Source organism: Dysidea avara, chromosome 2 (genome assembly GCF_963678975.1).
Source record: "Dysidea avara chromosome 2, odDysAvar1.4, whole genome shotgun sequence".
In the NCBI taxonomy this organism is placed as follows: Eukaryota; Metazoa; Porifera; class Demospongiae; order Dictyoceratida; family Dysideidae; genus Dysidea; species Dysidea avara.
The window spans coordinates 47486503-47502868 of NC_089273.1; the positions used below are offsets into that span (position 1 = coordinate 47486503).

Genomic DNA, 16366 nt, shown 5'->3' on the forward strand with positions numbered 1-16366 from the left:
GATTGGTCTACTTTTATAGAATAGACATGTCTCCCTACCTAGGAAATCAGAGCGTAACCCGGGTTTTTTGCGTATCAAACAAGGGGAAAAGCCCTTCCCGAAATAACACTTCTTCTCTTTGTTCTTTATTAGCTAACTCCTTTTGTCACTGTTAGGGCATTTGATTCATTCTTCTGACGTAACATAAACAAAAATGCGCTGATTAAACGTGGAGCGTTCTGATTGGTTGCACCAGTTTTTGGTAATCCGGTACAACTCCACTATACTAAGCATACCAGACCCTTAGTCTATGCGAAGGGGCGGGCGCCGCCAGACTATCAAGGTAGCAGTGGTTCAGTGGTTAAGGATGCAGGTGTTAGGTATGGAGGTCCCTGGTTCGAACACTGGTAAGTTTTTTTTCGACATTTTTTGCACACCTTTTTAACCCCGTGGTGACTGCTCTATTAGAGTATCTCGATACCGCGATTTTACACTTGCTTAGTTTTTGCTTTATAACTTTGTCTCTATAACTCTATTGCTATTCAAACTATCAAAAGGCACTGCTACGATGATCAGCCTATCTACACACCAATTTTCAAGTTATCTCTATACTTGGTTTACCCTGTAGCCGTGACAGAAGTTTGATCTGTTATTACGTGAATAAACGTCCATAACTCCTTGAATATTACTCAGACTTACAACAAACTTGGTACATGAATCCACCGTTATACGTTCTTCATCTGTGACAAAGATCGAGGCAATCGAGTTACACGTTTGTATTTTATAGCAATTTTTGCAAAGTGTGCGAAAAGAAATTGAAGCCCCCGTAGCCCCCCCGTACGGAATAAGAAGAAAAAAACCAAGAAATTAAAACGAAATTTTGGACGCCTATATCTCGCAAATGGCTGTTGCGAATTTAATCAAATTAGCTGTGTAGCGTACCCTACCTGGGGGATAGCTATAATGCAAAAATGGTGTGCTTTGGAGAAGGGGCCATGGAGCTATGCATGCGTGAAAAAGCTTGTTTTCTTTCTTCCTGTAAATATACTCACGGTGTGGCAGTGGCGTAGCCAAGGATGGGCCTGGGTGGGCACGTGCCCACCCAAATTTCTCTGGGATAGTGGCGCCCGCTTGCTAATTATATTACGGACAAGAAACGAGTAGTGAATACCTTAGCAGCGCCATAGTTTCGTTGCAGATGATATCGAGAAAAGTTCAATAACTACATCACGCGATCTGAATAGCCTCGATGTTTTCTAGTTAATGCACGGCATCACCTGATCCAAATTTTAGGCGGGGAAGAAAAGCACGAGGAAGGAGGGAATCCAGTTTCTTTCACATCTGGAATACTGAGTTGTGAGGAGCAGCACGGATTCTGTTGTTGACGAGGTTATAAGTGACCTGAGTGATAAACGAAAAATTAAATTCTCACGTGTTAGACAAGTAGGGTGGAGATGAAAGATTCAGTGGTGACTGAATTAAGCCATACAACTATCTTAAGAGTCAGGCTGGAGTAGAATGAGTTGCAGATGAGCTAAAAGAGAACAAGGCAAGGAGGTGTAATAAGTTAGTTTTCAGTTCTAGCTTCTATATCATTCAGGCAGTAGTTTAGACTAGTGAAATAAGCTGCAGGAACAGCAGCGTAGCATATTATTAGCTATTATTAGCTATGAAATCAGATTTCAATCATCTGTTTTCATACATTTTAGTAATACTTTGATATGGTGGTTTTCTTTGCGTAAAACATTTATTGCAAAGTTGAATTATTGTAATAATGTTATTGTATCAGAACAATGTGGAACTTTAAAACCTGAATGTCTGAGGTCGCAGTGTACAAACACAGCAAGGGCTCTGCTAATAGACTGAGGGTTTATACATACCATAAAATCCATAAATTAATTATTATGTAAATTATCTTATATTTCACTCACATTAATTACCTCTCTTATAGCTGTTTCTACAGTAGCATAATCACATGTGATAACACTATTTTCCATGGAAACCATGCATGCTCATGTGACACAAGCAAGTGCCATAATTACATCATTACATTTTAGTACTATGTAGTCAACTTCTGTGTATATGTTTTACTAGATTAAAAGCCTAAGGGTTTATTACCTTAGTCCAGAAAATCAACTACTACTTGATGCTCGATAACAATTGTGACCGGGCCTGCGAAAATAGGGCATGTGGGCACAAACTACATCCCATCACAAAACATGTCGTATCTCCGTACTGGAATAGAATATTTCCATTCTGTAACTTGTATTGTGACGCCAACTAAATGTTGAATAAGTGCTGAAAATTTCATGGCTACAGAATCATGGAATACAAAGTTATACATAAACGTTTGAGAAAGTAGGCAATTTTTATGTGCCCACATGTCCTATTTTTGCAGGCCTGGTCACAATTTATAAATCAATTTTAGTACCACCCATGTGATATGGTATAATCAGTACATGGAATGTGTGACACACTCTTGCAAAACCAGTCTTACAGCCTTTCCACATTTTCAACTTTAATAATTCATAACTTCCCAACCCTTTAATTAATCTTGGTCACAGTATTGTGCTATGCATGGTCAATAAACTAACTAATTTCAAATTGTAGTGTATTCACAGGATAAGTTTTCAATTGTAAAATTGTGGTAATTGGAGAGGCCATAGTTAGGTCAGATTTATTTCCAACCCAAAAACAAAATCCAGTGTTTGAGTCAAAGCACCAACACTGCAATAAATATCAGGTCTATACTATGTTACATGGCAGATAATAACAATGAAATAATGATGACCTTATTTGGTCCTAAGTTAGAGTTCTGGTTTATTATACATTTATAACATTACATGAATTACTGTTGCATACTATCATCTTACAATGTTTTGTTAATTTCTCTACCACCATGTAAGTGCCATCCTTTAACTAACCTGAAGTCATGTAATTATTGTTTGCCAAGTGAGTCTGACAGTTGGTCTCTTTCAAACGATTGCTAAATATGGTAATGGTGAAAGAGATTATCTGTTGATCAGAACAATTTAACAAGTTAACAACTGTAGGAGACAATAAGTATCACTATCAGTGATGTTGGTGGATAAGCTAATAAGTACTTACCCTACAACTTCAGTACAATTCTTTGAATCTTTTCATACATTTTGTTAATACCTTGACAATCTGGTTTCCTTTGCCTAAAACATTTATTGTAAAGTTGCATAAATGCAATAATAATGTATATGGGCACAATGTGGAGTTTTGAAACTGAGCACCTGATGCTGTAGTGCACAAACGCAGCAAGGGCTCTACTAATACACTTGGGGCTTATAAACCTTTTATAGCTGCTTTACGGAAAAGCCATTAGGTAAAGTATGTTACCATCTAACTTGAAAAAATATGACACCAAAATTTATAAAAACATTTTTAAAATGTTTAAATTGTATGAGCAAAATTACGCAAAATTTTCGATGAAAAATGAAATGGTAACATACTGTACCTCATTTTTAGTGATTTTACAGTAGCATAATCATAAAGTAATTTCATCTTTTCACATGTAATAACACTATTTCTATGGCAACCATACATGATCACGTGACAAACTGCATGTTAGTACTATGAATATGTTTTACTTGGTTAAACACCTACCTTAGTTTAGAAAACAAACTACTCAAAATCAACCACTACTTGAAATTTATGCTTGATAAAAATTTACTTTCAAAATCAATTGTTACAGTTACACTCATATGTGGTAACTATTGAAGGTGTTGTAGTAGCATTTAACTAAGGAAATAATGTTAATTGTTTCATGGAATATATCTGACCCACTCTGCTTATAATATTTCCATGTTTCCAACTTATAACTTCCTAACCATTTTAGTAATCTTCTTAAAATTTGCGTCACAGCATTTTGTTATGCATGGTCGATAGTCTAACAAATTTTCAATTTGCACCATATTCATAATCATGACAAGTCAAATTGTGCTAAATTATTGGATAGGCTATAAGATTGCATTGATTTTGTCAGACTGGGTCAGATTTGTTACCAACCCCAAGACAGCCTCCACTGTTGGAGTTGAAGCACCAGCACTGCAATAAAATCAGGTATACACTATGATGACCTTATTTGGTCCTTAGTTATAGAGTTCTGGATTATTACAAATTTCATAGTATTAGGTTACAAAACACCTGCTGCATATTATCAACTTACAATGTTATTGTTAATAATTACTATACAGCCATGTAAGTGTTATCCATTACTAACCTTAGGTTACATAATTGTTAACCAAGTAAGTCTCACAGTTGGTAGCGTTATCCTTTTCAGAGGATTGCCAAATATGGTAATGGTGAAAGAGATTTCATTTATCTGTAGGTTAAATCAATGAAACAAGTTAATAACTGTATGATACAGTTAGCATCAGTTTCAGTGTTAATGGCTTAGCTAGTATAATAGGTACTTACCCTACAACTTCAGTTGCAAAATAGTAACTTCCTTTGAATTTTTTTCAGACATTGTGTAAATTATTGACAGATAAAATGGTTGGCTTTACCTACGTACATTTTATCACAGCAGAAGTACTGTATGTTAAGTTATTGACATGAACCTGAGGTGAATCCTGGGACAAGTGTTAATACATTATAAGAATATTCTATACAACTGCTGTAATTTAATACCCACATGATTGTGACATGAAAGACATTTATAGTATAATATATTCTTGACTTAATAACAAGTGTAAAATTGCGAATACTTGTATTTCAATATTAATTTTAAATTTGCAGTGTTTTAATTGCTGTTTGTAATAAAAACTTTCTTTCGAGGATGATAATTAAACACCTTACTGATATTTTATGGTAGATGTGTAGTTATTTCAATAACTATATACCATACGTAAACTCTTTGTAATTTAAATATAACTATGAAGTTGTACAATGCATTGAAACTTGAACATTGTTAACCTACAATGTTCTGAAGATACATAAGATAAAAACAATCACTCATTATCACATTATTATATTCCAGTAATTAAAATTTAAAGCAACCAGGAACAACGTGTTGACAGAACACCATCTTACTGCATTGTGTATGGCTGCACTACATAGATGCACAAACAGGTTTTCTTATTGTGGCTTTCAGATTTTATGGCTTCTGTGGCTTTAAATGCACCAGTGTTGAAGTGGTGGTACACTAGCGAGTTATCATCATGATGTTAAAGATTACAAGTGTTCTTCTGCTAGCTTTGTTTGTAAGGAGTACTGAAGGAGTTGCAAACAGCACAAACGTTGAGGATACTGTTGCCAATTCAGGATTGCCATATTGCAGTGTTAACAATCATTCTTTTGATTTACTCAATGATGCACTCCAAAATCTCACTAGCAATGCTGTAGTCAACATAACAGGAGATGCTTTGCTGTCTTCAATTGTTACACTTACCAGTCTTGATAATATTACAATATTTGGACAAGGGAATCTCACTGTGAATTGCAATGGTACAGGAGCAATTGAGTTTGTCTCATGTAACAATGTGACAATTCAAGATATCACCTGGTACAGTTGTGGCTCTAGCAGTAAGTCAGAATATCCTGGAATTATGTTTTCTAATTCATCTAATGTTTTACTTCAAACTTCTTCCTTCCATAACTCCACAGGACAAGCCATTGTATTGTCAAAAATGTCAGGAATTATTTCTATTGACAATTGTCAGTTCACTCAAAACAGTTGTAATCAAGTTCATGGTGCTGCATTATACTATTCAAAAGGAAGTAATGACAATCTTCATTTACAATTAACCATTCACAACTGTACTTTCTCTCATAACAAAGCTGCTAGAAGTGTTGTCTATTTTGGTAGTTCAATAAATGAAACATATAACTGTGTAATCATACAAAATTCTGTGTTCAGTTACAACCAAGCAGTACCAGTTTACATTTCCAATAATACGCTTCATCTTAAAGGTGACATGGTGTTTGAACACAATATAGCATTTGATGGTGGAGCAATATTTAGCAGCAGTTCACTTATTGTTTTCGAGGGCAATCACCAATTCAAGTTTTACAACAATTCTGCAATTCTCAATGGAGGAACAGTGTTCCTTAATCATTCTAAGATGAACATTGGAGAAAGTTCAATTATTGATTTTAAGAATAATAGTGCAAAATTAGATGGAGGAGTGATATACTCTTTTAAGTCCGTCATATCATTAGGCGAGCACTCAGTAATTTCATTTGAAGGCAACAAAGCTGTTTCTCAAGGTGGAGCTCTATACTGTAAAAACTGTGACACCGTATTTGATGAAACCTCAAAGGTAAGGTTTTCCAAGAATGTGGCTACCAGTGGAGGAGCTATCTATACCTCTAATTATTCTGTTTTATTATTTGATGGAAGGTCAACAGTGACGTTTACTGACAATACAGCTAAGTTTGGAGGAGCTGTTTGCTCTACAAGATATTCTGAGTCAATATTTAATGGAAATGCTACAGTGACATTTAGTGTTAATTCTGCCAGCATCTATGGAGGGGCAGTACTCTCTTTTCAACACTGTAGCATCAATTTCAATGGAAACTCTGCAGTGACTTTTCGTGACAACAGAGCTGAGTATGGAGGAGCTGTGTATTCTATAAGCTATTCTGTGGTATCATTTAATGAAAGCACAACAGTGAATTTTGGAGGTAATTCTGTCAGCATCAATGGAGGAGCAGTCAACTCTTTTCAACACTGCAACATCATGTTCAGTGGAAACTCTACGGTGACATTCCATAGCAACATAGCTGAGTTTGGAGGAGCCATCAGTTCTTATCAATATTCTAGCACCATGTACAATGGAAACTCTACAATTAATTTCCACAACAACACAGCTGAGCATGGTGGAGCTGTCAATTCTTATCAACACTGCAACATCATGTTCAATGGAAATTCTTTGGTGACATTCCAAAGCAACATAGCTGAGTATGGAGGAGGCATCAATTCTTGTGAATATTCTACCATCATGTTCAATGGAAACTCAACAGTTAATTTCTACAGCAACAGAGCTGTGTACGAAGGAGGAGCTGTTGACTCTCTAAGATATTCTGTGGCATCATTTAATGAAAACGCAATAGTGACATTTAGAAATAATTCTGCTATCATCATTGGAGGAGCTGTCAAATCTTATCAACACTGTAGCATCTTGTTTAATGGAAACTCTATGGTGACTTTTCATAGCAACAGAGCTGGGTTTGGAGGAGCTATCGATTCTGATCAATACTGTATCATCATGTGTAATGGAAACTCTACAGTTAATTTCTATAACAGCAGAGCTCTGTTTGGAGGGGCTGTGTTATCTAGAAGCTATTCTGAGATATCATTTAATGAAAACACAACAGTGAACTTTGAAGGTAATTCTGCCAGCAACAATGGAGGAGCCATCCATTCTTCTCAACACTCTAGCATAATGTTCAATGGAAGCTCTGCAGTGACTTTTCATAACAACAGAGCTGGTAAAGGAGGAGCTGTGTATTCTTTAACAGTTTGTGATATACTATTTCATGGAAACACAAAAGTAATATTTAATGATAACAGTGGTACTAACGGAGGAGCATTGACCTCTCAAAATTATTCTAATGTATCATTTAGTGGAAAATCGAGTGTGACTTTTGAAGATAATCATTCCAGTAGAGGTGGAGGAGCATTGAATTTGATTGTCAATGTAACAGTTTCTTTTACTGATAACTCAACTGTAAAATTTATTAAAAATAGTGCTAAATTTAATGACACATATGAAAAATATGGAGGTGCTGTGAGCTGTATCCACTGTGATCTATTATTTGATGGATATTCAAATGTGATGTTTAGCATGAACAATGCTCAATATGGAGGGGCCATGTATGCTGAAAGATACTCTGGTATTAGATTTGATGGAATCTCTGCTGTGATATTTAATAGCAATGCTGCCAGCAAATATGGAGGAGCAGTTACCATTAATGACCATTCTAACATTATATTTAATGGAAAATCAAATGTGAAATTTGACAACAATGAGGCAGCTCTATTTGGAGGAGCACTGGTCTCCGAAATTTATTCTGATGTACTGTTTCAGGGAAGCACAAATGTGATATTTAAGGACAATAATGCTGCTTTAACAGGAGGAGCTATGTCCTGTTTTCTGAGTTCAGAAATAATATTTCATGAAGCTACAAATGTGTTATTTATGAACAACAGTGCTATTTCTGGAGGTGCTGTACATTATAACCGTAATTCTAGTGTATCATTCAATGGAAATGCTACAGTAACATTTACAAGCAATTATGCTACAGAGGCTGGTGGAGCATTACTACTGAATGACTACTTAAATGCTAGTTTCACTGAATATTCCAATGTAAAATTCATCGACAACAAAGCTGAAGATGGAAGTGCTGTGAAATGTGATGATTACTGTAAAGTCTTCTTTCATGGAAACTCAAATGTGACATTTAGTAACAACAGAGCACAGCGTGCAGGGACTGTGTACACTAAGGAACATTCAAGTATATCATTTGATGGAAAGTGTAAAGTGACATTTACAGCAAACACAGGTAGATTTGCTGGTGCCATAGTAGTCGTTTCACATTGCGGTGTGATATTTTATGGTAACTCTGTTGTGATGTTCAATAATAACAGTGTCACACATGGGGGAGCTTTGTGGTGTGAACATTACTCTGTTGTATTATTTAGTGGAAATACAATTGTCACATTTAAACATAATCGTGCTAGTGGCCATGGAGCAGCTGTTAATTCTGTTGACAGTAGTAGTGTCAAATTTAATGGGAACACAACAGTGACATTTGAAGGTAACAGTGCTGGTGAAAGAGGGGGAGCTATCATTTCTGAAAATAACTGCAGCTTAGTATTTAATGGAGACTCAAAAGTGAATTTCAGCGGCAATGATGCTAAGCTTGGTGGAGTGCTATTCTCTTTGGGTGACACTCACATGATATTTGCTGGCAACACAATGGTGTTATTTGAAGCTAACGTAGCTAATGAAACAGGTGGAAGCATTAACTGTGAAACTAATTGCAACATGACATTTGATAGAAATTCAGCTGTGACATTTAATGGCAATAAAGCATCTAATGGAGGTGCCATGTTTTTTAATGGGTACTCACATTTGCTTTTTGCAGATGGCACAAATGTTCAATTTATAAACAACAAAGCCATTGAAGGTGGAGCTATCAACAGTCAGCAATCCAACATAGAATTTGCTAAGAATTCATTCTCAAAATTTGCTTATAATTCAGCAACTAGAAATGGTGGAGGAATATATCTGATTAATAAATTCACTATGACATTTGAAAGTGAATGTGATGTTGAATTTGATCACAACAACGCTAGTCGTTTAGGTGGAGCCATTTATGGTGAATTGAAGCAAACTAACCAGAGCAAAATCTTTTCAAACTCCACAAGTGTTGATTTTAGTGAAAACACTGCTCTTGTAGGGGATGATATTTATGTGCAACTGGAATCATCATGTGATGAAACATGTCTGAACAGTATTGTGGGTTTAAATGTGACACGCAATCATCCTCCTCGTCACCTAGCTTTATATAACCCAGCAATCTGTATTAATACTACCAATAATTCAAGTAAGTGCCAGGACTACTTTATATCTAACATAATGCTTGGCCAAAATATTAGAATCAATGCTTGCGTGCTAAGTTTCTTTAATGAACATGCTGAAGGAGTAAACTTCGTTGTAACTGGTGAAAGCCAGCGTCACACACTTGATGGTACACGGTTTGTGCCTATAGCTTGTACTCTGTTTGAGGGAATCAGTGTAGTTGGTAAAAAGATTTCTGATAAAACTAATTTCTCAATGACCATCACATCATATACTAACAGTGAGGTAGAAATTTCTGTTAGACTAATAGCAGAACTATCACCATGTCACCATGGTTTCCACTATGATAATTCTACTCAAAAGTGTGTATGCTACGATGACAGTGACATTGTGGCTTGTTATGGTAGAACATCAACTATCAAAAGAGGTTACTGGTTTGGAACTGTTGATGGTAAAACTACAGTAACAGTTTGTCCGAATACTTACTGCAATTTCACTTGCTGTGATACATCCAATGGATTTTATCAACTCTCACCAGTGAGAACTGATCAGTGTAGTTCACACAGATCTGGTACAGCTTGTGGTAGTTGTGGGAAAGGATATGCTCTTTCATTTGATTCTGCAAGTTGTGTAAGCATCAACAAATGTAAAGCTGGACAGACAGCACTGGTAATCATTTTGTCCATGATTTATTGGACAGTCTTGGTTGTATTAGTGTTTGTGGTGACATACTATCATGTTGAGATTGGTTATTTCTATGTTATTACATACTATTACAGTATGTTGGATATTTTACTGAATCAAAATTTGTATGTATCACAAGGATTGTTTACTGTTGTTAGCATTATGTCTAGCGCAGCTAAAGTAACTCCACAATTTCTAGGACAGCTTTGTTTTGTGAAGAACATGAGTGGAATTGATCAACAAGTCATTCATTATGTACATCCACTAGCTGTTACCATCATTGTAGGAGTAATCAGTCAGTCAGCAAGAATGTCTTATAGATTCTCAGCATTTGTAAGTCGGGGAATTATTCGCATGATTTGCTTTCTTCTACTGCTGTCGTATACATCTGTGGCAGCAACTTCATTAGTGCTGTTAAGATCACAGAAATTTCATAATGTGGATAAGGTTTACACTTACCTGTCACCTGACATAGAATATTTTCACGGTCGTCATTTACCATATGGAATAATAGCAATATTATGTACACTAGTGATTGTGATTGGTCTACCACTTCTACTTTTGCTCGAGCCATTCCTGAATCGCAAGATCAACTTTTATAGGATAAAGCCATTACTCGATCAGTTTCAAGGATGTTACAAAGACAAATATCGCCCATTTGCTGCTTACTACATGATTTGTCGATTAGTGATCATTATAATAATCATCAGCAATTCTACCAACAATAATACTACCCAGGTATTACTACTTGTCACTACTACACTTCTAGCCTTGATACAGCTACTCATCAAACCATACAAACATAGGATTCTTAATATTTTTGATGTGATTGTTTTACATATAATGATCATTGTTTCTGCCACATCATGTATCAACAGTTTTGGTACAAGAGGTTTACTCTCGGTGATAATTTTTCTGGTAATACTACCCTTACTAATGTTTGCTGCAATGGAACTGATTGTATATAAGGAAAATGTCAAGAAGATTTTGACATACTGCAAACCCAAACCTGTTGCTACCCATGACGACAATGAAGTAACCCCCATAAGTGATATTGGTATCGTTATAGATGATAGTATGAGGAAGAATGCTACCATAGTTGACTTGTAAGTGTGTATTAAATTACATTGTATTCCATACTCAAGCATAATGTGACTGGGCCTGCAAAAATAGGGCATGTAGACACATCAGATTTGCCTATTTTTTATGATTCATAACTTTTTATGCCACTATGCTATGGTCATTCAGTTTTCAGCACTTGTTAAACATTTAGTTTACTTTATTACAGAATGCAAATATTCTCTCCTGTTATGTGATGAGGTGTAGTTTGTGACTACTATTGCAGGCCTGGTCACATATACAGTGCTACGTTTGCATACATCTGTGCATACGTACAGTATTACATATTCAATGCAACCACATAATTGTAACACCGTTTAAACTGATAATATTGTACATATCCTTTGTTAGTACAACTAAATGTACCATTCTTAATTTGTAGGTGTCAGATTTTATTTTCTTGAGATACAGTGTAGTTACTTATTTGCATATTCTTATTATTAGAATCTTACAAAACCATTGTTGAAAAATAATGCTATTTAAAGTGCATATATACTGTAAGGAATGCCTCTATTGTAATTTGCAGATGTGGTCACATTTATTAAATAGAATTGCTTCAACTGTAATACTGTATAGTAGTTCAGTCGATTACACAAAATAATATGTGTTATTATACATACTGTTGATATTTTAATATTATTTCTCATGTAGCAGAAGGAGGGATTCCAATGAGACAATTGTGATTCATGACACCATGATCCACTATCGTGACTCCATTGTGGAGATGATGAATAATGAAGACTAATCATTGGACTTCACAAACAGTAAACAAATTAATGCATGCATACTTTTGTTAAACTTGAACTCATGCAATTTTTCTTACTAAGCACCCACACGTAGGCCTGAGCCTATTATGCTCAAAAATTTACCTATTATTCTTTCCAGAATTTCCCAAAAAATTCTCCTATTATTCTTTTTGTTATTCTTGTATCCAGCCTATTATTCCATAATTATTCTCATTCAGTATATACCTGTAGCTAGTTGCTTAGTTTTCAAGATGCTGCTATAAGTAGTTTTGTCCAAATTATTAATAGCCATATATGAAGCATTCCACCTTACACATCATTTTTCTATCCATAATAATTACAGCAGACTTAGAATAGCTATCTACAGTAATAATTGAAGTGTATTTAATTATTAGTGTATTATAATAATATGCTGTATCTACTCTATAGCTACTAAGTTAGGTAGATAATAATGCTCAACGACTTGAAGAAGATACACTGGTATAAGATGTACAAGTTTCAGAATTGCAGATAATCATGCAGTTAAATCCCTGATGCTGGCTGCAGATTATTAACATGAAAAGATCTGACTGCTCTATTAGAGTATTTGAGCGTTCTATTAGAGTATATCGATCTTTTAGAGGCTTTTCAGCTCCTTTCAGCCAGCACTCCTGTCAGCTTTATATCATTTGTAGTAGCTTAACTCTTTCTTCTAGGTAATCAAGAAGAGACACGCCCCCTAATTCCACCGATTATTCCCATGGTCGTCCGATTATTCTAAAATTATGCCTATAACCATCCTATTATTCCGGAATTATTCTCATGAAATTGGTGACCTATTATTCTCAAGATTATGCCGGCATAATAGGCGCAGGCCTACCCACACGTCACAATCATGCTGCTAGCTGTATTGCATTTATCTTTTGCACAATTTAAATACTGAAGTTTTGTAGTTAGCTAATCCTATGCAAATAATTATGACTTGGCTATTAAAAAGACTATATGCATCAAGGTTGAAGTGACAGGAAGAGCTTACTGTATGTCTGTTACTATAATAGTATATCAGGATTTATTACGTTTATGACTAGCAAAATATTTATGAAGATAATATGTATACCCTTATATAGATTTTGTATTTTACATGCAGTCTTGCTGCATACCCTACTGAAAACATTTGTCTGCTTGCTTATGGCAATAGTCAGTGCAGAGAATTAATGGATCAGACTATGGAAATTATAGTACACTGCACAGAACATGGGAATGCAACAAGACTGCATGTAAAGCAAAATCTTGGATCTTTGTTCATTATAATTGACCCAGTCTTTCCAATGTGAAATATAATCAGGAGTTTTCTGGATTGAAATCGTACCATTAATTTAATGTTGTACTCCATGCATTGCATATTATCATGAAGATTCATAAGTGCTATGGTACCTTGTAGAGACTGCATGGTCTGATATTGAATATCAAGCTTTCTTTCAACATGTAATCATATAAAGGGGTATAATATTCATTCAACATTTTCATCCAAAATTGTTATGAAAGTTTCAAAATTTGGGTCACATTCAGTTGGTTTGCTTTGTCCTCTCCATGTTAGATTTTAGAAATGTCATTGCTATAGTACATACGCATTGAACTGGATCCTCAAACACATTTAATACCTCATAGTTGTAATTACACATGATCTTGAAATTTGGCTCATTTGTAGTACTGCTTGACCAGCTAAAAATATTTCAAAATCTTTTCATTTAAATGTCTGACACAATATTTACTGCCAATCAAAATTTCACCACACATTTCCTATAGGGAAACCATAAAAGTGCTTAACCATTACAGCCCTGTCCCTACCTTGTATTGGAGCCAAATCGTACATGTCTGTTTGCTGTCACCACTAATCATCTGATTGACTGAAATGTTAGCTCTCTTGAGGAAATATCCACTTTAATTTTTAGCTTTTTCAGTTTTCAGGATCCAGCTATACTTACACATACTATAGAGTTTGATAAAATAATAACACCATGCAATAATTCATAATAGTGTTTATTCAATCAAACGTGTTAACAAATTCAATCTCAGAAGCTAATTTAGAAATTTCCCTGTGGGGGCATGTTCACAGACCCCCTAGTTAGAGTATGCTTTGCATACTGACTGTGCTTTGCACACTTGTTGAGTGAGCGGCTTCTACTAATCCCACATGCAAGATCTGCTCCTGTTACCTAAACCTGAAGCTCCCATCTGAAAAATTCTAGATCTGCCAATGGAAAGAGTTCTTGTTCAGCATCACACTCCTTCCTGGCTGAATTTACAAACTATTGAAGCAACTCCTGTATCACTCCATAATTCATATTGTGTGGAGTTCAATTCATTTTAAGCGAGGTCTTAAGAACAGCTAGCCAATTGTTATCACCTGACCATATAGAACAAAATTAATGTAGATTAGGGTCAAGTGTATTTACAAAATTATCAGCAGTAAAACATTATTTTATAAGATCATTTCAAATCAGATGTACCTATGCCACAATATCAGTGACTATAAATGCCATAGCTTCCTAGCAGTTGCCAGCTCTTCCACTCACAGTAAACCCATGTTTTCCACCAATAGCTGAGCTTTAAACAACCAATATCACATGTATGCTATCATCATGTGATGCTGCAATAACAATAACAAAGGTTCTAATACATGTATTAGAAATAATTAGTGACTGATCTAATAGAGTATATCAATCTTGCACATTCTATTGCATGCTTTTCTCCTTGAATTTCCTGTTCAAGGGAGGGGGAAGACCTGGACCTACATGTATGTAGCATCATAATAGCTGAGTGCCTTGATGTTCACCCCTAACGTTGTTCCGGTAGTGGATTTAGGATTTCCCAATGTGGAATAAGGTGGCAATTGGTGGATAGGTACAACTAGTAGCTACCTAATTCCAAAGTATTGCGGTGATCTAGGGTGCCTGGGGAATGCCCACACAGGAAAGTTTGTAAATTTAGCCAACTGAGATTGAATTGACCTTATATAAGCATTGCCAAATGAAATCAAATATTTTCTATATAGCTTGCAGTGGTATAGATAATACTTAGTTAAGGTTACAGAATGTTTTAAACTGTGTGGGCGGAACAAATTACAAAACCTGACGCAGGGATAAATAATTTAAACAACTATGTTGTATTAGCAATACAACTAATTGTGCTTGTTTGTTTTTACTGCAGAACAAGGACTGTTCTGAATGGCGGATCCAAGATGGGGCATTTGGGGCAATCCCCCCCCCCCCCCCCCCCCCCCCCTAGGCGAGAGGAGCCAGCCATACTTCTGATTAAAGTAGCTAGCTACTAAACTTTATGTCAGGCCAAGATCAGTTTATAAACTTCATGCATTTGTTATGTCAGTCATTCATGACCCCACAAAAGGCACAGCTAAGTTAGTATCACTTACTCAGGTAGATTGGCAGGAAAGCACTCATTTTTTGTGGGCCAATATCGGATAAAAAATTTTCACGTTTTTTGAATTAACCATTTTTGGTTGTTATTAGAGTTCAGGCATAGATTACATTCCCCACCGAGGGAATATATAATCTATGGCTAACCATTATCTAATCCTTTTAGTGTACACATGCAGTACTAGTTTCAGTAGTAGGTGTTCTAGAAGCAGTTCTGTTTGGAGCTATATAACATATACCATCATTCTATTGTAATCCAATACTATAGTGCTGCTGTATGGTGAAGCTTTATGTTTACCAAAGGAGACGTGGTGCTGCTAATCATGTATTTGAATAATTGTTATGTGTTTGGCATCGAGATATTTATTGACACAATGAGTGTTAATATTGCTCGTTGACATAGAGATGCACTGATATAGAGCAGATGGCTTGGGAGACACTGGAGCTGAAGGCAAAGATACTGTAGCTGCAGCCTGCAGACATGCTTCAGGGCAGGCATCTGTGAAAGAAGAGCTAAGGAATGAGACAGCTACCGTTAAATAGCCTAGCTTAAGTTTGGGTGGGGCTGATAGTCATGTGAGACAGAGATAGAGTTTAGTGGTTTTCTACAATGTTGCAAGACAACTAAAGTTCAAAAAAATCGTTGCTCCAGTGACTTGTAGCGGTATGAAATGCCTGTGTATGTGATGCCAACAGTTGCCACACCGTCACTTTATAGCAAATTCGAAGAACAAATTGCTAGAGGAAAGGCTGTATATAGTACCAAGATTACATAATTTACATTATGAACTCTTGATACTACCATATCAGATTGGTTTAATTGGCAGTAAACATAATGAATGGTGTTCTTCTCCTTGCTAGTCTA

General features: G+C 35.8%; 1 protein-coding gene and 1 long non-coding RNA gene across 2 annotated transcripts; one reads left to right on the plus strand and one right to left on the minus strand.

Annotated features, from left to right (window-relative positions):
- The first annotated feature begins 5795 nt into the window (after positions 1-5795).
- Positions 5796-12438, plus strand: LOC136246069 (probable outer membrane protein pmp20). The gene is made up of 2 exons (XM_066037521.1): positions 5796-11326; positions 11991-12438. The coding sequence occupies exons 1-2, from the start codon at positions 5925-5927 to the stop codon at positions 12082-12084; spliced, it is 5496 nt and encodes a 1831-aa protein (XP_065893593.1). The 5' UTR covers positions 5796-5924; the 3' UTR covers positions 12085-12438.
- Positions 12439-13542: 1104 nt separating this feature from the next.
- Positions 13543-15292, minus strand: LOC136246079 (uncharacterized). Its single transcript, XR_010696239.1, has 3 exons — positions 13913-15292; positions 13726-13864; positions 13543-13679 (listed from the first exon to the last, which is right to left on the minus strand). It is a non-coding gene; the product is annotated as an uncharacterized lncRNA (long non-coding RNA).
- Positions 15293-16366: the final 1074 nt, after the last annotated feature.

Bases quoted from the DNA above. Each gene is read 5' to 3' on its own strand.
- LOC136246069 (XM_066037521.1), top strand. From the start codon at position 5,925: ATGGTGTTTGAACACAATATAGCATTTGATGGTGGAGCAATATTTAGC. The intron at 11,327-11,990 runs GTAAGTGTGTAT...TTTCTCATGTAG, and splicing joins AATGCTACCATAGTTGACTT to CAGAAGGAGGGATTCCAATG.